This window comes from Parambassis ranga, chromosome 13 (genome assembly GCF_900634625.1).
Source record: "Parambassis ranga chromosome 13, fParRan2.1, whole genome shotgun sequence".
Classification (NCBI taxonomy): domain Eukaryota; kingdom Metazoa; phylum Chordata; class Actinopteri; family Ambassidae; genus Parambassis; species Parambassis ranga.
The window spans coordinates 21,541,374-21,564,532 of record NC_041033.1 but is presented as its reverse complement, the minus strand read 5'-3'; the positions used below and the strand labels follow the sequence as shown (position 1 = coordinate 21,564,532).

The window sequence follows — 23,159 nt, the reverse complement described above, 5'->3', positions numbered from 1 at the left end:
GTCACCATGGTAACAGCAGAGGAGACCTCAAAACCCACTCCAACTTTGAGAGCCTGGTGTGCGCGGAAACGATTCGGAATTAAAAAAGTTTGATAGAGCAGCATCTAATGAGCGTTTTAAGACTAAAATGGAGTCTGTAGCTTGAAATTTGTAGGAGGAGATACATTTGGCAGATGACCCTCAGTGAAGGGCTCTCTCATAGACTCCCATGTTAAAAATCACACCGAAATTGCTTAATATTTGAAAATTATAATTTTCCGAAAAAAAACTTCATTGACCCAGAATGTCCTCTGTGAGATGAATAATTTGAGAGTTGAATGGCTGAAATCAAACTTAATTATTGTCTCCTTTGATGAAATCAGTGGACTGTTGACATGGCAACGTACCAAGCAAAACAGAGGAGCTTCACGTTAGGACTATAGAGCCATTTTCCGATGCGCGTTTCAAAAGTCAGCAAATTTCAAAATTTTTCAGCCGAATACATTTTCCTACCAAGTTTGGAGAGTTTTGGGGCATGTTAAGGCCCCCAAAAATTTGATCATAGGGGGGGTGAAATAAAAGAAAAATTAGAATCCCTAGGGTTTTAATAGGGCTCGGTGGTCGAGCCCTAATGGGCCCATGGTAAGTGAATCCATTTGACATAAAATCGGGCATAGATACGGTGAATTAATTCAGAATTTTGTAATAAACTCGCGTAACACTGTACACCTGCGAGTCAAACTCGGGGGCTCACTTTCCTCGCTGTTTGATTCGTTTATTTTCGTGAGAGGCGTACGTCATGACGCCACTCTCGTAAAAACCGCCCCCTTTCTCTTTGGAGAAGACGGTCGGCCATTTTAAGTTCATCAGTCGTCATTTCACATCGCTACAGTAGGACGGAGAACGTCAGGACTCAATTTCATCATATTTCTCTTACAACTGTAGTGGAGAATTGCCTACTATGAACTGAATCTCTTCCTAAATCAAAACCAAGTAGATTCTAGTGAAGTGACGCATAAGCCAGTAGATTCCAGTGTCGAGTTGTAATTTTTTGCACCTCAATGTAGCTAGAGGAAATGGCTGTGGAAAGCATGACTGTCCATCCAAACTCCCCAACTACCAACCACGAACACAACAGTCTCCTGACTGACGAAAGGTCGAGTAATTCTACAATCATATTTATATGAAACTATTTATTTGTCCTGTGCTTTTACACAAAAAGCCCGGGGTTTCTTTTTCTTTTTTTTCTGTCAGAGGGATTAAACTCGCCTTTTCTGGAAAACAAGTACAGAGGTAAAGAACGCCATGTTGACACGACAACGCCAACTGGGAGGCCAAATAGCACCTGGGATAACGTTATTCCCTGTGTTTTTTTTGTTTTTTTACGTTATCACAAATCAACGATCAATCGACTCAACTTGTCGGAAGAAAAAAAAAAGATGAGGCCGAAACAGCTGATCAATTATACTTTCGCTGTCATATTTGACAGTTTAACGAAAAAGCATCGGTAAATTTATATGCCCATTGTTTAGTTACAGTTAACTAAACGTTAGTTCAATTAATTCTGTGTGTGGTGACAGTCGCGAACAGAAAAGTCCAAGCGATTGTCTTTGGCTAACGGTAGGCCTGTTTTCAGGCTAACGTAGCAACTTTAGCTTGTTAGCTAATTTTACTAGTTGGCAAGCTAGAAGCTAAGCTAACGGCTAACGATTTTGTTGACGATAATTTACTTAATTCATACACATCTTCAGTTTCTGCATCATTTATTTTCTGTACCTCAAACTACCATTATCGGACCAGATTAAAGGTGATTTGGTTAGTATTGAGTAATTAATCATTAAGAAGTTCGTTTAGTCGTCGGTCAACTGTCACTACGCACTTGAAAATATACTCGAGTGATTTTCTGATCGTAAATAACTCCTGAAATAAAGGCTTATTATAGCGCTCCGGTACTAATATATAATTTAAAATTCTTCATTATAAGTTTTAAAGTTTGGTTAGTAGTAGTAGTATCGTTTTTTTTTAGCTATCGATCAGTTCCGTTGCTTGTTACAGTAGCTAGTTTTATAATTGTTGGCCATGAACATCTGTCTAACTTGTTATTCTTATTCACAGTCGTGCCCACACTGTCGCCCAAAAAAACTTCCACAAGAGTCCCCAAAAATGTGTAAAACGTCTGCAAAGCATCCCAAAAGTGTTTCAAGTCAAACACAAAGTTCCCTTTTCCAGTCCCCAGTTGGCAAATTTACTGTACTCAGTCGGCCCCACGTCCCACAAACCCCACTAGTGTCCCTCAGAGGCTAGGAGAAAAGCTTTTCACTGCTTGTGAGTGCAAAATGTGAAGAATACCTGTCACAGTAAGTATTCCCCATTTTAATCATGGCCCTTTGCTTTTAGAATTAATTTAGTTATGAACTTAACCACTGAGCTAAATATGTGCCATAATGCATGGTGAAACTTTGACTTTAGAAAAATAATGTGCTTCTCACAGTTGTCTGGTTTTATTGAATAGAAGTGGACTCTTTTTGGCGTAGTTTACATGGATAGTACACCTGGACCTGGACTTTAGTCGCCATTGTTGCTTGTGTGTGGTTCCTTTCAGTAGTTTGTGTTAGTGAAGTTTGCACTGACCTGACATTTTACTTTTATCGGTTGAGAATTGCAGTGTTTGGATGGAGTTTGGTTGGCTGGAGTTTTCCTCCAAACCAGCACATTGTTGGCAGCAGGTGATGTGTGTATAGTATTTCGACAGACCAAAGGGGGGCCATCGGCTCCTGCCCATAGTGAATCCCAGCCACCCCCCTATTCAGAGCAACCGGCTTCTACAATACAGCCAAATCCCTGTGCTGTGATAGACCCCCCCACTATGATGTGAGAGATTTTCCTTGTGGCAGCTGTCGGTGCCTCTCTTGACACATTTTGGTTGAAGTAGCGGCATCCAGCATGCTGTAGCCGTAAGGTGTTCGGCTGTGGAGATGAGATTTGTGAGTCTGTGGTGAAGGGTGGAAACTTCAGACTGGGGCGCAGAAAGTTTTAAAGATGTTGCTTTAACTTGAGAAGTTGTTGGTGTGTCTGAAGCTGAGCTTGTATTTCAAGGCAGTATTGACAGAAAAATGTCATTTTCACAGGGAGGGAATAATAAGCTTTATGTTCCAGAGCAAGGTCAGATGAGACCAGTGTGACATCGCAGTTTGTTCTGGATTGTGTGCAATAACAAACAAAAGATTGAACTGGATTTTGTGTGGCGAGTAACTCCACACTTTATACTGGGGCCTCCTCAAAAGGTCATCTAGATCCCTTTGCTGCATAAAACAAAACCTGATGAAAGCTGATCTTCTCTCACCTTTTACTCAGCAAACTATTATGGATAACTAAAATCAGACTCCTGAATGTCTCAGCAGCAGCGATGGCCTCAGATGGAACATTTATACTCTATTAAAACATAAATATACCGAAGTGAGAACTTATTGAATGTGGTGCTTGTGATGAGAACGAGGCAGATTAAGATGTCTGACTGTCCTCTCTCCCCTGAGGAAGCTGCTATGCTGAGGATGTGGTGCGGTGCAGCATACTCTCACTGTGCAGCTGACATTTGCATTAGCGCAGATCGACTGCATCCACCAGCTGCTCTATATCAGTTTAATGTGAGATCTACATTAAATAGTGTCTTTGAATTCTGATATATTATAAGGTAGTGTAGTATGTAGTATTTATCTCAGTGGATAAGTAGAACACTTTACATCATTGCACCCTCAGGTTTTTGCTTTAACCTTCTGCAGACAGCGCTTTGTGCATGTTGGCCTTTGTGGGAACTAGTTTAAATTTTAACACAATAATCAGTCTAACCATGGTAAGGATGTTTAGTTTATTGTCTTTATTAGCGCCTTTTCTAAGAGGTGAATGAAACACATCCCTCCCACTGTCTACCCTTCAGTTGCCTTGTCTTCTCAGCCTTTGACATTGTATGTCTGCATGGATTGGCTTTAAAACCCACTTAGCACAGGGTTGATCCAGATAAATCACACACAAAAGGAGATTATATCTGATTTTATAGACTTTAACTTGAAGGTTTGCAGTAGTAAAATTAAGATTCTTCATGCTTGTCATTGTATGTGGTTAAATAAAAAATTAAGAAGTTGGTCTATGACAGACAGTAAGTCAGTAATCAGGTGTTCAAATCTAAGCTGGAGGCATCAGACCGCAGGTTGTGTTCTTTGGCAATTAGCAAAACCATGCATGACAATGTTTCCAAGTTCGTGTCAGTGCAGTCTTCTTATGGGTGTTGAGCAGTCAGTTTTGGCTGAGCGTAAGGGTCACTGCAGGTTTTATCTTTATGAGGGAAAACATTGTGGAGTGCAGACGCTGTGTAAATACACCTGGGAGAGTCACAGAGGCACAGAAACATGAGAGTGGATAGTTTCTGGAATCATTGAAACATTTTGTCTGTCAAACAAACCATTGTGTTCTCTCAGAATCCAACTTAAAGCTTTTGCAATGTTCATAAATTGTGCTGTAACATAACAAACTGGCCTCTAATGTCTGATAATATCAATATAACGTGTACGATAATATCAATTAGATATCAATATATATAATTGTACAAATCACCACTTGAATCCAACCCGTGCAGATTTTATAATATACTAGTTTTGCCCCGTTTCCCCCCCATTGCTCACTAAATTTACATTAGACGCAGCACAACCGAGTAAATTATTCATTCTTCAGACAGACCGTGTCTGATGAGATTGCCGTCAACTTTGCCAACCCCTCTGTACTTGTTTTCCATCTGCAGATGCATATGATCAATACATTTTGGGCTATTAAATATTTTTTATTTTCATGATGGCTGACAGATGAGGCAGAGCAAATGAAAGGTATGTAACCTCCCCCCATGGGTTCTTTTTATTTACAGGCCAGAGGATGGAGAGCTGGAGGAGGGTGAGCTGGAAGATGATGGGGGAGATGTGGAGATGGAGGAAGTGGGTGCTGGAGGTGGATCTGCAGCAGCGGTAGGAGGTGGAGAGGGAGCTGATGAGCCTGGTGGAGGAGGTGAAGCAGGAGGGGAAGCGTCGGCGGAGAGGCCTCGTCGAAGTAGGGAGCGCCACGCCAGCAGCGAATCGGATGAAGAGAGATCACACCGTCGCAAGAGGAAGCGGAAGAAAGAGAGGGAGCGAGAAAGGGAAAAGAGGAGGTCTAAAAGGAAACGCAAGTCAAAACATAAAGTAAGATTTATGGCAGCTTACACACAACCAGTGTGTATCTTTATGCTGTTATCTTAAAAAATATGTTTCTGCCTTTGTCTCCCAGCGTCATGCATCCTCTGATGATGACCATTCAGATTTCAGTGATGATTCTGACTATAGTCCCAGTGAGAAGAGGAAGTACAGAGAGTACAGTCCCCAGTACCCCCCTCCTGTAAGTCTGAGCAAACATTTCCTGCACACACAGCAAAGTTTTGGATGTTTGTTTGTGATCTGTGTTCTTTGATATCAATATTTGATCATTTGTAGTCTCACGGGGGCTATGGTGGCTCAAAGAAGGGAGGCTACATGAAGATGGACAAACAGAGCTATGGAGGCTATGATGACTATGATGAGGACAACTATGAGGGCGAGGAAGAGGAAGATATGGTGGATGAAGATTACGACGACTTCACCAAGGAACTCAACCAGTACCGCAAGGCCAAAGAGGGAGGAGGCCGCGGAGGACGAGGTGGGTCCAGTGTTCTGCTGCCTGCTCAGTGTTTACTCCGCTGAGGTTTGATCCAGAGAAACCTCCTCCTGAAATGAACCCGTGTCGGACGATGTGGTTCAGAATTATGTGCTTGCTGTTTAACTTGTGACACAAGTTTCATTTGCACAGTTGCAGACAGACCATAGAGACCGTTTGCCAGAAGCCTTATCAAACCAAATTCCACAGATAAGTTTCTGACAGTCAGTCTGTGCTTCTTCTGTAGCTTACTGTTGTTTTATTTCTTTGCTTCAAGGGGCCAAAGGTCGCATGAAGAACCAGAGAGGACGTGGAGGAATGAGAGGAGGGAGGAGGGGAAGAGGAGGAGGCAGAGGAAGAGGAGGGCGAGGGGGAGGGGGAGGAGTAAAGATGGGAGACGAAGATGGAGATGGCTATGATGAAATGGAGGTGAGGTTCAGACCCCCCACTGAAGCCCATGGTCTATATATAAACAAATGATTAGTGTTTAATTTGTTGCATTTTGTGTATTTGCTATTTGCTATTTAAATATTTTTCCAGTAAACAAATGGTGATTGAAGCAGCAACTTCCTTTATCACCATGTAAGAAAATGTTCAACACAAACAAACAACGTCTGCAGTGCACAGATTAAACCTGTTGGTGGTCTACACAGGAAGAGGGATTTTAATATAGGGATAATAGTGTTATGACTGTCGCCTCATTTTGAATCAGCTTCATTTTCTATAAGTTAAGTTACAGCCTGTGAAGAGTGTATTAAATGGGCATCCAGTGACTCACCAGGTGACTGTCTTTACAGTATGGAGATGATGACTATGACAACATGGGGGATGACGATTATGATGACTACTCAAAAGAACTCAACCAGTACAAGAAGTCCAAAGACAGAGGCAGAGGTTTGTGTTTTTTTTTTAATTTTTCCTGAAGAAATGTACAAGCTGTGAAATAGTTGAATCTGTATAGTTCAATTCCTCATTCTGTTTATTTATTTCTGCACCAGGAGGTAAAGGACCACGGGGCCGAGGCAGAGGTAAAGGAGGGAGAGGAATGCTCAGGGGAGGAAAGGGTCGAAACAGAGGGAGAGGAAGAGGTGACATGGGGAATGATGACGACAATAACGGAGACATGGACAACGGGGTAAAACATTTATTATCATGTCAGATCCACATGAGGTGTGAACAGTTCAGTCAGTTAACACTAATGTTTGGTTTGTGCAATACAGGAAGGTGGAGGTGATGGACCCGGGCCAGGGAGGAAGAATCACAATGAAAAGCACCAGGATAAGAAAGGAAAGGCCATCTGCAAGTACTACATTGAGGGCAGATGCACCTGGGTAAGATAGCACACATTAATGAGGTGAAAAGACTTGTGACCTTAACAATACACAGGTTTACTTATTTCCTAGATACAAAGATTGTAAAGCAAATCATGAGGCAAGTCTCTCTGAGGATGTTATAACTCTGTTGATCACTTCCAGGGAGACCACTGTAACTTCAGCCATGACATCGAGCTGCCAAAGAAGAAGGAGCTGTGTAAGTTCTACATCACTGGATTCTGCGCCCGAGCCGACCACTGTCCTTATATGCATGATATCCTTTACTGTTGACCACATGAGCGCCTGTTTGACCTGCCTGTCTCTGACCATTGATCATTAAAAGTAAAGCTGATTATATAGGATGAAGGTACATATTAGTCTGACAGGTTTATATGAATCCTTTGTGGCTCGTGTTTCTCCTTGACTCCCGCTCCACGCGAGTTCCCCTGCAAACTGTTCCACACCACAGGGAACTGTGTAAACGGCGATGAGTGCATGTTCTCCCATGAAGCACTCAATGACGACACTCAGGAACTCCTCAACAAGGTGGGGTCCTCTAACCCAGTAGCAGATTAACTCATTTTTAACTGATTGTTCATACTAGTGCTACATTTTTATTTTTTAAGCAGAATTTGTAGATTCACTTTTTTTCTGTGAACGTGTGTTGTAGATGCTTGCAGAGGATGCAGAGGCTGGAGCTGAGGATGAAAAGGAGGTGGAGGAGCTAAAGAAGCAGGGGATTAACCCTCTCCCTAAACCCCCTCCTGGAGTTGGCCTCCTCCCCACCCCCCCTCGGCCTGTTCCTGTAAACGCCAACACAGGCGCTGGAGATTTTGGCGGACCAGTGCCCAGTGACTATGGTGGTCCTCCTGGACCTAATCAGGGGCCTCTTTCTGGAAAAGGTCCACAAGGACCAGGGCCTGTTCCTGGACCTAGCCCTTGTTCCGGTCCACCTGTTCTTGGTCCAGATGAAAGTCACTTCCAAGGCGGGCCCCCGAATCCTAATGGCCCTCCTCCACACATGGGTCCTCCACCACATTGTGGTGGACCAGGAGGAGGTGGCGGCGGCATGGGAAAGAAGATCCCCTCATTGTTTGAGATTAAAGTTCAGCCGACTGGACAGCTGGCTCAGAAACTGGCTGTCAGGTAAGAGATCAGAAAAAAAAGAAATATATAAATCATTTTCATTTACATGAAAGAAAAACAAATAGCAATAAAAGTAAAAATGATAAAAAGTTAATATACAGGAAGTGGTAGAAGTGATCGCAGGAAGAGATTTAAAATTGTTCTGTCTGAGGTCCTCAGGCAGAGAGTTGAGTTGAACTATTCCTCACTCTTCTGTGCATGTCTTCCCTTTATTTCACATTTTGCCTTTGTATCAGAAGCCAGACTCCCACTGGTACCCAGGGGCAGACGGCCGCACCTGGACCCCAAGGGCCACCCGGTGCCCCTCCGCCCCGCTTCCCTGCCCCTCCAGGAATGATGCCCCCTGACATGCAGAACATGGGCCCCAACGTTGGGATGAATCAGGGCCCACCCAATATGGGCCCTGGCGGACCAGCTATGATGGGAGGATTTGGGTCTAGCGATGGCCCTCCACTTGGGGGCGGGATGCCTCCAGGCGCTCCTCAAGGTGGAGGAAACTTCTACAATAACTTCTACAATCAGCAGGAGGGTATGAAGATGGAGGGAGTGGTGCAAGAAGGTGAGCCACATTCAGGATTTAACATCAAATGCTACATTAACACCTGGGCAGGCTAGAATGGTACATTTCTTTTCTGGACTTATGAATCTCTTTATCGTTGCTTTTCAGGTGACAACTACCAAGGTTTCTCTGGCATGGACGAAAGAGGAGCAGGAAAGTTTGGTAATCAGTCTGGTGGCCAGGAAGGCTCTTCTAATGGAGCCTCGGCCGGTCAGGGAGGGATTTCTGTGCCTGACTTTCTGCCTCCAGCACAGCGAGTCCTGTTTATGAGGATCCAACAGAAGCAGCAGGAGGAGGAGGAAAGAGCTCGCCGGATTGCAGAGGGAGGAGCAGAAAAGAACAAAGACACTGAAGGTAGACGGGAGCATTTGCACCTCACTCTGGTAACACAAAGTACCGGTACTGGTTTTTAAAAGCTTTAATGTTAATCATTAATGCCATTTTTGTTCCAGGTGACTCAGGGAACTGGTACTCCAGTGAGGATGAGGATGGTGGTGGCAGCGTGACGTCCATCTTGAAGACACTACGTCAGCAGACCCAGGCTCCTCAAAAATCTGACAGCCTTCCGGGTGACCCCCGTCTCCAGAAAGCCTTACCTGGCAACCCTCCGGCTCGACCAGCAGACCCTCGCTTGGTTCGGGATCCACGTCTGGCACGTGTGGCAGAGTCAGCCCAACTATCTGACCCCACCCACTCCACACCAGCTCCATCTCCCTCTGGACCGCCTGCTGACCCTAGGTTAGCCAGGCTAGCTGCTGCGTCAGCAGGATCTGCCTCCCACTCGCCGCCTGCTTCTAAGACAGAATCACCTTTGGTATACAAACCTCCACCGCTTACAGCCCCAGCAGCAGAGGAGGAGGAGACGGAGCGGGTTCTCCGGGAAAAACCTGTGCCAATTCCTCTGGACCCGCTTATGGGTATGGCTCTGAGAGACCCACGTTCCCAGCTGCAGCAGTTCAGCCACATCAAGAAAGATATTGTTCTTCACATGCCGGCATTTGCCAAAACTATCACCTGGTCACCAGAAGATCTGCTTCCACTTCCTATACCCAAACAAGACCTTCTTCCACTCCCACCAGGCATCCCTCCTGTGTCCACCCTAGACCCACGCCTGTCCCGTGCTCAGCAACAACTCCACACATCTCTTCCTCACTCACAGCCTCCTCCGACACAGCCTCCCTCTTCCTCAGAACCTTCTGCTTCCTCATCCTCAACCTCCCTCCCAGACTTTGAGTTGCTGTCTCGTATCTTGAAGACGGTTAACTCCAGTCCATCCCAAACCCCCTCCCCTCCTCTCTTAAGCACCCCTAGTGCTCCCATATCACAGCTGGGTCAGCCTACCTCTATGCCTCCTGCTGCGGCAGAAAAGCCTGTTGATCCCCGAATGGGCCGCAAACTTCCCTCAGACCCCCGTCTCCAGCCACAGAAATCAGCACTGAAGCAGCCGTCAGATCCTGTGCCTCCATCGACCTCTACGTCTCCACCAACAACATCTAGTCCCTCCCCACCTACTATTGCTCCCTATGACCCAAGGTTGCTATCCTCAGGTGGAGCAGGACGCAGTGTGGGGACTGGGACACCTGGGGGAGCCAGTGTGCTGAGTAGTATCAGCCTCTATGACCCACGAACTAACAAACCAGGCAGCCCTGGTACCAGCAGTGGCTCCAACAACTCCCCCAATTCAGCCAGCACAGAGTCCAAACCCAGTGACCCCCCAACAAGTAAACCCAAGTCCAAAGAGCCCCTCTTTGTGCGAAAGTCTGCATTGGACCAACCAGAGCCGGAGAAAAGTGTAGAACAAGGGACAGATCGATACAACAGCTATAACAGACCCCGGCCCAAACCTGCACCCTCACCTAACTCCACAGCCCAGGGAGGGTCGGCTTCAGCAGCCACAGCAGGAGGGCAGGGTGCACCCGGGGTCCCTGCAGACCAGGGTCCTGCAGGTGTACACAACCTGCCAGTGTCTTCTCTGTTTGGCGTCGTGAAGCAGGCTGCTAAGCCCGGGGGGACAAGTAGTCCTTTTGGAGGAAGCAGCCCAGCACAGCCTGACCAGGCAGCGACGGAGCAGGACAACGCCTCACTGAAGGACGTTTTCAAAGGCTTTGACCCCACAGCCTCCCCCTTTTGTCAGTGATAGTGGTCCTCGGACTCCAAAGGCCTCCCATGTGGTGGGGCAGTGGTTTATTTTAACATTTTTTGGACACTGAATACATCAGTGAAAAGGAGAAAAGTGCACTGCGGTAGCTGCCCAGAAGACAAACGTGTGAACAAATTAACACACAAACACACACACACACTTTACCACAGTGTTGCAGATTAAGATTCTATAAAAGACTCTTGGGTAATGGGAAGGGTTTAAAGTGAAATCTCTATTTTAAACAAAGTTATGATGTATAAACTGATGTGTTCTCTTCATCTCAATGCTTAGTGAAACAGTTATTCAGACAGCAACACCTTTATATGGGATTAACATTTTAGTTTCATGTTCTTTTATTTCACTTCCTTGGCTCGTTTTCGTGTAAATCTTCTCATCTTTAAACTGTTCGATGTGTTCATGTACATTTTTGGGCAGTGCTCTCAAAATCAAATGACACATTTCTTTTTAGATTTCAACAAAAATGTTTGTGGTGTTTCTGTGATTAAATCAACAGATCTGAGGCAACAGAAAGAAATTGCCCTCTATACCACCACTTTTTCTGTGTTCAGTTTTCTCAGACAGTTACATACATTTCTCTATGTCATGTGTTTTGAAGTGACAAATATCTAAACATAAATCTATATTCTGCTTGATTTGTTTTTTTAGTATTTATTTTTCTACTTTTTTGCACTGTCAGATTGTGTTTTCTGAGGCTTGTATTAATATTTTTAATGTGTGTAGCTCCTCCGGCTGTTCATACACAGTTCCATTTCAGGTATTTAACGCTTTCTTAAAACAGGTGACTTTGCTGTTGCAGGAAGTGACCTGTAACCTTTCAGTGCTGCCTCTATAACCACTATGCCACCTTTGTTCCCTTTTTCCCGTCACTACAGTTTTTGCCTTTAGTAGTGTTGTTACTACACAGAAACATTGGTTCACATTTTGTTTGATCTTTTTGTGAATACGGCGGGTTACCTGGCTCCCAACAGACAACTTCTGTAATTTGAGTTAGAAGAGATGGAACACAGATTTAGCTGCTCAGACTGAAGACACAGGGGGGTCATCACATCCCATTCAGTGGGGCAATACTGCTGGAATAGATGGTAAATTATTACCTTTATATTTTTTAATCTTTAGACCACAACTTGTCTGTTTGATTGCCAGACTGAAGAGACATCAACTAAATAGTAGCTTTTAATTTTTTTGGGTTATTAACTGCTTAAAAAAAAGAAAAAAAAGAAATCAGAATGCAGTCAGAGGAATGGATTAGTGTGCCTCTTGGCAGCGGCAGTTTTTACAAGTTTTTGGCTGAAAGTGGTTGGAGACAATCAGAAGTACACTTGGACCTAAACCTCAGTTATTGTGTGAGTTTTCTGCACAAAGAGACCCATTCAAAGATTAGCATCAGCATTCAACGCTAACTGATGACATGATTTTCTGTCTCATGTGCACGAGTCGGAAAAAGTGCACACAATGGTGGAAACGTTCACTTGGGATGAACTCACAGTTAGGATGAGAACCCTTGCCTACTTTTTCTGCCATAAACAGAAGAGAGTGCAGCGTCTGAATCAGGGTGAGGAAAAGCAGTTTGCTTCGAGGAGGCAGCGGCTCGTCGGAGAATGCGTAAATGTGGCGGGGAGAGGAGTCACAGTAGAGGAGGTTAACGATTGTACAACAGCTCTCAGGATCATTGTTGACCGTCTTGTGTATAAATGTTGATCATTTTAATTTATTTTTTATACTTTGTTAAATATACTTCCTCACTTGTCATGTCATTTTGGAACTAAATCATTTTTGTATGTCAGGAATGTGGGATGCAGGCAGACTGTAACAGCGTGTGGAGAGATGCCTGTTTTGTGTAGAAAGATACAGATGAACAGAATTCACCATCAGCTCCTCCCTGCCAGGCCAAGAGCCTGACGAGCGTGAAAGTTATTGTTGATTTGTTCCTTCCTTTGTTGTTTTGTACATTTGTTTTATTTTTTTTCCTCGCTGTTTATATTCCTATGTAAAATCCTGTCTTTGGAGGAGTGGAGTTTTCTAACCGTACACTGTAGGTGAGGTTGTAAGTATTTAATTAAATAAAGTTGATAAAATGATCAACCAGTTAAAACTTATCTCATTTGATTTGTTTGGTCTTACATGAGCTCATTTTTATGTGCATCTGTGTGGTGTTGGTCTTTTGTGGTGTTGCAGCCACTGTTTGTGTGATTTGGTTCCTTTGTTGTCTGTGTTGCGCAGTTTGAATGTGAGTGTAGTTCTGTCTGATTACACATCTTGCAGACAACCACTCATGCTTATTTCTAAGCTACTTCAGTGAACCAGACGGGCGGAGTGAAGTAAAAAACTCAGCACTTCTCATGCAGATTGAGGCTGTGGTCGCTGTGACAGTGTTTCCTGTGACTCTTTCACTCTTCTCTCCCGTCAGCGTCTCCAGTTAAATCATGACTTATTATGAAATGCTCTTTGACCTAGAATCTGAAATATACACTGTTGGTGTTGCTCTCTCGGCGTCCCTCATGTTTTGTTTTTTTGGATATTTTTAGGGCTCATGATGATTGAAACGGTGCACCCCAGGGGCTCGGCCTCTCTGGATTTGGATCAGCACCTCAGCAGCATGCTGCCTGTTTCCTGGTTGGCTGTGACCCCCCCCCGTGACTCACTTCCTGCTCCCCTCCCATCCTGTAACACTGGCTCCAGGAAGACGAACCATTCATCCTGCTCCTCAAAGGTTTCCTATCACACACACACACACACACCAGTTTGTTGCCCTGTGCATTGTATCTGTTTTTGAACTTCAGCACAGAGGTTGCTTCAGGAAATATTTAGTTTCTGTTGTGAAATTGAAACTTTTGTTCCTGGAAATAATCAGTGATGCCATGTCCCACGTCACATGTGTATTACTAATTATCCCAGAATGTAGATGAATACACTGACGTTCTCCTGAAACACTGGGGGGTGTGTTCACTGCATCTTTTATCAGTAATCTGCTTAGCTGCCTGTTCAGAGAAGCTACCTGTGGAGCGTGTATATTTAGAAGATCTGATCCTCTTAGAGGATGACTTGGGGCCCGGATTTGGAGATTGGCGGTCTGTCAGCTGCAGTGCTCTTCTCACACTTAGGGGGCGTAGTGTGTAAACGGAGACGGCTCCACTGGATGTGTTGTGTCTCCTGCTGCTTGTTTGTGCCCGTCTGTCTCATTATGATGGGAGTCAGTGTTTCATAAATACTGTGAAGAGTTCCCACATGCTGCTCATAACAAAGAGGACGACACTGAGGTTAAAGGGAATCAATGAGAGTTATTCCACCCAGAGACCTGGCATTTTCTGCTAAAGACCTCCTTTGCTCAGAAACAATCGGGCGATGCCATGCTCTGCGTCAAAAACATAAAAATAAATGTAAAGAACACATTGTTTTCCTGTGGAGCTCTCCCTCCAACGCCCACGCTCTCTGGAGTCTGTCTGTCTCTGGGAGTTGTTTGTTGCAAGATAAGAGTGTCCGTTGATGCCAGTATAATTCAGAAGGCCTTCTCCTGGATTGTGGGGACATTCAGGATGATAATATTTAAATATAACCACTGACTGGTGTCATTTAGGCTTCCATTCCAGCAGGAACTGAATGTGCTGAGCCAAAGAGAGCAGCAGATAAAGCTGTTTATTTTCCCTAAAGAGTTATACAACACATGTTCCTATTATGTTGTTAAAGACACCATTTTGAAACCAGTTACTGAGGAAGGAGTGGCTGAGAATCACCCAGAGGGGCTGAATGCTCTTGATGCCGTCAGGCTTTCCTACCACTGCGTCTTGAGCTTGGCAATATAAGACTTTGTTTTATCCCACATATTATATTTAAGATATATTTTGGGCTTTTTATTAGACAATGGTCAAAGGAGAGTGACTAAAAACACAACAAAGATCTCTGATTGAATTTGAACAGTAGCAGTTCAGCACCTTCTTACAACGCACTAGCTCAGATCGGCCTTTGGCACAGCCTGAGATGTTGACCTGATTTTTATTTTTTTATTTAATTTTATTGTGTTTTAAATTTGTTTTAATATATTTTCTTATTTATGTTTTTTTATATTTTAGCACTTTGGTCAACTTGGTTGTTTTTACTGCATTATAAATAAAGTTGCAGTTGTGGACTGGGAGCAGGCCCATGCTGTCTGCAGTCTGTTCTGTGGTGGATGAGGTGCAGCGGCAGGACCCTGTCTGTTTTAAGTGTGAGCTGTTAGCTGATGCCGTGAACTCATCAGCCATCAGGGTCCATGGGATCATCGCCACTCTGCAGAAACACCTCAGGTTACTCTGAGGGAAACATACTCTGTTGTAGGCAGAGCGTGCAAACATTAACAAGTGGAGCTGCATTTGCTCACCACAGAGCACCAGGTGGGTGGAGTTTGCTGCATCGGGACACTTCAGTGATCAGTCTGGTTTTACTGTGTTGTTGAAGTTTTATCTGACAAATCTACAGCAGTTCAGTCATGGGGTGTGTTTCACTCTGTGCGACTCAGTAAGAAATGTCTGACCTGGCTGTGTGTGGTGCATCATGCGGCCTCTCTCATGACACCAGGAGATCCAGAGAACAAATGTTCTGTGCCAGAGAAAAACCTCGGCAGTGTTCGCTGTGTCCTTCAGCTGCAGAGTTTCTGATGAATGGATGAGCAGTGTGAGGCTGAGATGAACAAACTGACATCAGTGTGTTGGTATGTATCTGCTCGACATGTGACAGGGGCCTTTGTGGTCGCCACATGCCTGTGGTGCTTGTGCACGATGAGTGTGTGTGTTCCTATAAATCGGTCTCAATTCAGCATCTGTGACTGTACGTATGACCGCATGTGTGGGTGTGTTGGGAGCATGTAGTCCATGACAGGTTGTACTGTTGTACTACTAACCTTTTATTGCGATTATTCTGACTCAGTCTGGTCTCGGTGGATTTCCAGGAGGCAACAGATGCAGAATAAACTCCTCTGGACACTTTTGGATCAACATACAACCAATCACAGAAACAAAGCATGTGACTTAGAGCGACAACCAAATTTTGACAAAATTGTCACATAAAGCCTGAGTGGATCAGGTGGTGATGGGTTCCAGACCCATATGTAGTAATTGTGTGTATGGCCAGTCGAATATGCACCAGGACCAGGCTGTGAACAGTGGCGTAACATTGTTGATTGATTTGATGAAGTTACAGTTTAATTGCAGGTTTAAAAAAGGTCAGGTTAGAGGAAATGTTGGTTCCTCCGTTTTGTGTTTAGGGGGAGATTTTATCAGGAACACAGAAAGGAAGTAGTGTGCCAGATCCTGGAGAGATAGCTGGATCACTGAGCTTGTTGGAGTTCAGCACTTACACCCTGTTACAGACATTCACCTCATTAATGATGCTAAATTATCGTTTAAGACCAATTTACCAAATGTTCTGAATGTCTGAGAACTTTTCTCTGTGGAGACCCCAGATTCACAGAAACTGACAGAAAACTGAAACTGTGTGTGTGTGTGTGTGTGTTGTCTGGTGGGATAACAGTGTTTATCTCTGTGTCAAGCTAAGAGCTGGGGATTGTCAAGTCCGCAGTTCCCATGTGCCCCCCCCCCACACACACACACACACACTTTAACCAGCAGTAGTCAGATTATAATCCTTTCCTTTAAGCGGGACTCTTAACCTGAACAGTCCTGTAAGAGTGTAACATGGGCCAAAGGTCTTAAACTCAACAAAGGTCCTCACACACACACACTGCTTCCTGTCCCCAGCCATCACTGCTCTCATCCTGGGAAGACTCCTCCTTTCCTTTCCTTTCCTTTCCTTTCCTTTCCTTTCCTTTCCTTTCCTTTCCTCTCAGGTTACTGTAGTTCATAGTTTGATGGTCACTGTCCTCGCTGTCATCAAAACAAATTCTTTCCATCTCTCCTTCTGTTTTCCTCTTCATGGTCCCAATCCTTTACCTTGACGGATCACTCCTACAACCAAACAATGCTGTGTTTTCCGGTCGTAAGCAGAGGGAACATTATATTCTCTGTCAGACTGCAGCCAGCCTGTCTGTCTGAAAATCCCCCTTTTTCCTCTCTACACTGATAATCAGCCTTAATTTCATTGTGTCTGTGGGATTTGGACCTGATGAAATGCTCCAGTTTATTTTCAGAGAACGTGTAAACATCTTGTAGTTATAAGGCTTTGAGGCCGCGGTCATTATTTTCATTGGTTGTTGTGACAGTGTTGCTTCTCTTTATTCACACGGGGTCGGTCCACAGAGCAGTGCAGCACTGCAGTCTGAGGAGAATGAATGTTTTTGCAATTATAAGACCAGAATCAAATTCATTTTTTTATTTCAGGGGATCGTATTAACACTCTTTCCTTTGTCTTCAAAGTCAACATCAGAAAAAGTGTCACACTGAAGCCTCGTCAGCCGATCCACACACACTGCAGGTTTGTCTTATTGACATGCCTTACTTTATTTCTTTTTTGTTTAGCTTGTTTAATTGTTGATCATTTGCACGTGATGGCACCGAGGTGTGTTTGTATTAGCGCTGTCACCTTACAGCTGGAGCTACAGCCCTAATCCACAACATAAAGGTTAATCTGTGAGTCTGTCTAAATGCGAGCATGGGTTTGCATCCTTTTATGACATATTTTGTTTAAAAACAACCAAAATATACATAAGTCCTAAGTAAAAATCTTCTAATTTTGTGTAACCATCCATAATTACACCTCTATATTTTCTGCAGGGAGAATCATAAACTCGTTCTGTCCACAGTTACATTTAAAAAGTTAAGAGGGAACAGATTAAGTGTATGGTGTTGGATGCATCCTGCACGCATTCACTTTTTTCCATTGTGTTTAAATAATAAACATGGCGGACAGTCTGACTCTAGTTCATACAAACTTCCAAAGTTTCTCAGTACACCATCTGGCTGACATCATTATTTCCACACAGCGTGTGATTCCAGTCTGTAGTGAACAAATGCAAAGAAGACTTGCTATAAGTGGCATCAGCAGAAACAAGACGAAGATGTGAGCCTGAAGCTTATTTTTCCAAATCAAAAAACCTTCCACATGCCTTTTACTCACTGAGGCCGCTTTCATTACAGCCTTGGGAACCATTTAAAGTGACGTTGAGGCAGCTCGTAGTTCTGTGTCCTCAGCATTCCCTGTTCCCAGAGACCCCAACGTCAACATCTTAACTTCCTGTTGTGGAGCAGACTGAACCAATCCACAGGACAAATTTAACACTGGTCAGGGCTGGCAGGATCTCAAACACACACACACACAGCAGTAAACACTGGCAGTGGAGTTTGGACTCGCCCTGTTTGCTGTTGCATAAGAACGGAGATGCACATTTTTTATTCTTTATGTCACACAAACACATGAACAGCGTCCACTCCTCTGTTTTCCAGAGAGGAACACCAGTGAGACTTCTAAGTCCTCCATCTAACAAGCTCCCGCCCCACACACACACACCTTACCCCTGCTGGAATCTTTCCAGTAACAACAGTTCATGAGCTGGGTGTTTGTTTGTCTTGCATGTTGACCGTTACGGTTCCCAGGTCTGTTCTGCCTGTCCATCACACACATGTAAACATGTATGTTTGTACTGTAAACTCTTCTACTCTCCATATAGGCCCCTACGCTAACATTATAACAAGAAACTAATGGACCTCGATCCTTGAACCGAATCTTAAAGGAAACATCAAGCACGTCTGTTTACTGCAGAGTGAGATGAAGAGACTGATACCACGGCTCAGTAAAGTAACGCCACAGCTGGCATTCGGCTAGCTTATCTTAGCATACAGAGTCTGGCTCAGCAATTGTCATGAATGATGATTTTTTTTTGTGCTAGGCTGTGATCGTGCTAATTTCTCTGTAAAGTTGGACTTTTTACCATGGAGCTGTAGGAGGTGCAGTGCATGATGGGAGAATTGTTGTGCTTTCTTTCAAAGATCTGATTTGGCCCTGATGAGACACAGCAAACGAAATCTGGACCCAGTAACATAAATATGAAGATACCTTCCTTCCTCAGGCAGGAACTGTGGATCTTTGGCTTCCTCCGAAAGTGAGTCAGTTTTGGTGAGACTGTAAAAATATGGAGGAGCCTTCAGTGACGTCACTTTCTTTTTTCTGACTGAGGGGTCGTCGTTTAGCAGCTATTAATAGGTGTAAGTGAAGTCTTACTTACACAACCCTCATATGTGAGTATGCTGTCCTCAGTCTCATGGACACACAGTGTGTCCCTGCTTCATTCAGCCACAGCGATAAGTTTTTAAAAAAAAGCAACCATCCGGCCGCTTCCCTTCCTCTCTTTCTCTGCTGCTTGTCTATTTCGGTGTGTTTGCTTCAGGCGGGTGGGGGCTCTGACCCTCTGAGTGACCTTCAAGCCTTGACAGAGAGGAGGAGGAGGAGGAGGAAGAGAGGAAGGAGAGCAGTGAGAGAGGGAGGAACACAGGGAGGCCGGAGGAGGAGGAGGAGGAGGAGAGGATTGTGGGAATGGAAGGAGGCCAAAGGATGAGCTCTGGATGAGCAGAGATGGAGAAGCAGTGGTAGTAGCTGATGTGTCAATGATAAGAGGCGACGGCTCTCTGCAGCTGTGTGTGTGACTCTGTGAAGTGTTTATATTAATAGTTCCATATTTTAAAGCTGCAGTGACACATTTATGGTGTCCTGTGTTATTTTGCCCTCTTTGTCCTCTCACATCATTCATACTCCACCGCCTGCTCGCTTCACAGCTTCTGTGAGGAAGCACAGTATCACACCAGAAGCTTTAACTTTGAAGAATTTAATCTGTGTCACCACAAAATGTATTTATCTGACAGGATGGTTAATATTTGTCACAGTGTAAAGGTTAAAAAAAAACACCTCCAAGACGTTATTAGGCTAAATCACAAAAAGGTTCAAAGGCTGCACTATTTATTTATTGTAAACATTAACTTTGAAAGTCAGCTGTTCTCTCCTTTACATTTATTTTAAGATCTGTGTCTGGTTAAAAACATAAACATCTCTTCTTCAGTGCTTTATGTCCATCCCTCTTCCTCCAGCCGATCACCCCCCCCCGAGGCTCTGCAGTTTGCTTCAATCACTGCAAACTAAATGGAAACACATGGAGGCTCATTTACTCACAGATTCCCAGAATTCCTGGCCATGAGGTCACTCTGTCTCTACAGTTGTGTGCCGTTCATGATTTTCACTGCTCGGAACCCACTGGAGGTCTGTGTGTCAGGCTTTACCGAGCCAAGACTGCAGGGTTTTCAGTCAGATTTATGGTTCGGGGATTATCTGGAGTATTTGTAGGAAGCTAATACAGATTAGGAAGACAAATTGACACAAGGGATATGAGACAAGGAGACATTCTCATAAATTAGCTGTAACAAATAGGCACAGTTAGCACAGAGCTTCTAAATGCTAATGATAAAATAACAAACTACTGACTTTTTTTTTAAAGTTTTGAAATCATGTGTGTTTCGGGTAATTACACCGTGTGGGAAGACGAGCGGAGGTGATTCAACTGGAGGCTTTTCTCAATGTTCAGGCTTTTATTGTGAAATCTGTGGGCACTTGTCTCACTGAGGGATTAATTCCACCTGGCTGAGTAAGCCTGTTGTGTAATAACTGACAATGAGAGACTCTGCGTGTCGTCCGGGCTGCTGGTGTCACACTGACGTGGCTTTTCCTTCTACCTGTAATCCTGACCCTCCTGTCTGAACAGAAACAAAAGGGTTAAACTCATTCGGAGCATGTGTGCACTTTGTGTCTCACCCCCCCACTTTGTGTCTCAGAGCTGGAGAAACACCAGCCTCTCTGGGGGCCTTAGCATGGGGCAGCACCTGGGGGTCTGGAGGCTTGCCATGGGGCCTGCTGGTGGGTGTGTGACACAGGGAGATATATGATAGTGGTCTGATGTGGACCCACCCCATGCTGCACTGATTACATCTTGATATATTTAGGTGAGGTCATGTGTGAGCGAGTACACGTCAGTGGTATAAGCACATCTCTCAGACTTTCTGTGATTCTCTGCTTATCTCGTTTACACATTCCGCTCGGTTTCAAACACCCACAGTGAGAGCAGAGCAGCCACTGACAGAGATAACAAGTGCGTCTCGTTTTAAGGAAATCCACAGGAAGCCAGTATGAAAGCACAATAAATGTTGTTATATAAGTGCAGCTGGAGTTTGTGCCTCTCGCTCTGAGAGCCTCTCCTGGTTGTTTGGAGCTGGTGTTGTGACGCTGTTGGTTCTGTACAGACGAGCATGAAGCACACTTCAGTGGATGAGCTCGGTAGAATGGCTTTAATTTACCTTGCAGGCGTCCTTCAGGAGCTGTAAACATGATGTGTCTGCAATCTGACCTGCAAACAGCAAACGTCTGCATTCTCCATCTGTTAGATCCTCATTACCTCGCTGTAACTGTGCTCAGCATCCGTCCTGATGGAGCTACTGCAGGCCTCCACTGAGCCAGCAGTAAACATTTCAGGGCCCAGTTTAAACGGGTAATTATTGCTTGTAAAGCAGAGACTTTATAACTCTGTGGAGAAAACAAATGACTGACCTGATCGGATCATTTCTCCAGGGACTCATCCTGATGGTGGCCAAGGAGGGAAGCGATTCTTCTAATAAAACATGCTATTGCATGTTATTAATCTGTGTGTTTTAGGACAAATCATGGTCTTTACATAACCCTATTTTTTAACTGTAACAAGTAGTTTTTAATGTTTCCTCCCAATGCGAAAGAAAACATAACAGCTCACAGAGTCAGGGTGACTCAAACCCTGACACCTGAGCAAAAATCATGGTCCCATGATTGAATAAGATCATAAGTAATAAGATCATATTGTGTGGCATTAGGCTTATCTAAGGAATGTATTGTTGACCAGTTGTAGCTGTTGTTCTCCACCATTTACTCAGCTGACACATACTGGACGTAACCCTCTGGTTCCTGAAGAGCAGTTTTAAGACTCAACTCCAAACAGACAAAGAGGTGGAGCAGGAGTGGAGCTGGAGCTTATGGCTCTTCAGGAACCTCCAGATGCTGCAGAAGGTCCGTCCATATTTATTTACAGTCCATGTTGAACAATTAGCTTCTTGAGAATCTGCCCTTCCTGCTGTAGATGAGCTGCTTTTGTTGCAGACCATCTTTTTTTTGTAAAAGGCTGACTGAATGTTTCTACACTGACTGAAAGCTTTTGACTTCTGAGCAAACGTCGGGCTGTATGAAGAGCAAACAGATCCTGCTGAGAGCGGTGTGCCTGGTCTCTGGATCAGCCTGTGCCGGTGCGGCCGTGAAGCTGCAGGCCTGTGGTTTCTGCCTGCTGCTAATCTAATTAGAGAACAGAGGCTTCGTCACCTCCACAATAACACAGCTCTCTAATTGGCTGGGTCAGGTGGACAGGCGGCCAGGAAACATGACGCAGTAGTTTCACCTCATGTCGTCACTCACACACACACACACACACACACTGGAGGTTAAACTTCTTTCCAACATCCTGACGTCATTTCTCACCTTTTAACCCTTTGACCATCATACCTGTTGATCAAAGAGGCGGCATCCATCACCAGGGAGCCTCTGATGTTTGATGGTGAAATTGATCCTTAATAATCAGATCACATCTCGAGGTTTAATCATCACTCGCTGATTTAAAGACCCGTTTAACGGGTTATTCACACCGCAGTCAGCCAGCGTGAGACCGGAAGCAGAAAACCTTAGCCTTCAACATAAAAGCACGATTGTTTCAGTTTTCAATTCAATTCAGTTTTATTTATATAGCGCATATTACAATCAGACATTGTCTCAAAGCGCTTCACAGGAACCCCCCTAAGAGCACTGTGGCAAGGAAAAACTCCCTTTAAGAGGAAGAAACCTTGAGCAGGACCCGTCAACTTAAGGGGGAACCAGTCCTGCTGCTAGTCAGAGAGGATGAGGGAGAGAGAGAGAGAGAGAGAGGATGAAGGAGAAAGAGAGAGAGAGAGAGAGGAGCAAACATGATACAAACATGATACAGTACAGAGCAAACATGACAGCAAGATGAAACAGTGATTATATTGTAATAGATATCTATATATATCGTCGGTCCATAAGTAGGAATAGTAATTTGATAGTAAAGATGAGCAGCAGGGGCTAGTGAAGTCGATGAGCACAGGAGAGACTGCAGGTCAGTATGCAGGTCTTGAGACCTGCAAAGAGAGAGAGCGAGAGCGAGGCACAGAACTACAAGGAAGACAGTTAACACAGATTATGAGACGATATTACCCAGTATGATCCAGACTAAGGAGAGTGGAGGAGAGGTCAGAGGGTGTTCAGAGGATCGTGTTTGTGCCCCCCGACAACGTAG

The 23,159-nt window shown here is 44.4% G+C and overlaps 1 protein-coding gene across 2 annotated transcripts; it reads left to right on the top strand.

Moving 5' to 3' along the window:
• Positions 1-836: 836 nt before the first annotated feature.
• Positions 837-11,499, top strand: zc3h4 (zinc finger CCCH-type containing 4). Of its 2 annotated transcripts, none has more exons than XM_028419389.1 (14): positions 837-1,135; positions 4,892-5,201; positions 5,287-5,394; positions 5,490-5,691; positions 5,966-6,117; positions 6,486-6,582; positions 6,687-6,823; positions 6,909-7,019; positions 7,164-7,275; positions 7,438-7,547; positions 7,672-8,147; positions 8,387-8,706; positions 8,815-9,060; positions 9,159-11,499. In XM_028419389.1, exons 1-14 carry the CDS (start codon positions 1,056-1,058, stop codon positions 10,841-10,843), a joined length of 4,146 nt encoding a protein of 1,381 aa, XP_028275190.1. In that variant the 5' UTR covers positions 837-1,055; the 3' UTR covers positions 10,844-11,499. The 2 variants fall into 2 exon arrangements, with proteins under 2 accessions (XP_028275190.1, XP_028275189.1); XM_028419388.1 differs by having other exon boundaries at positions 8,384-8,706.
• The last annotated feature ends 11,660 nt before the right edge of the window (positions 11,500-23,159 follow it).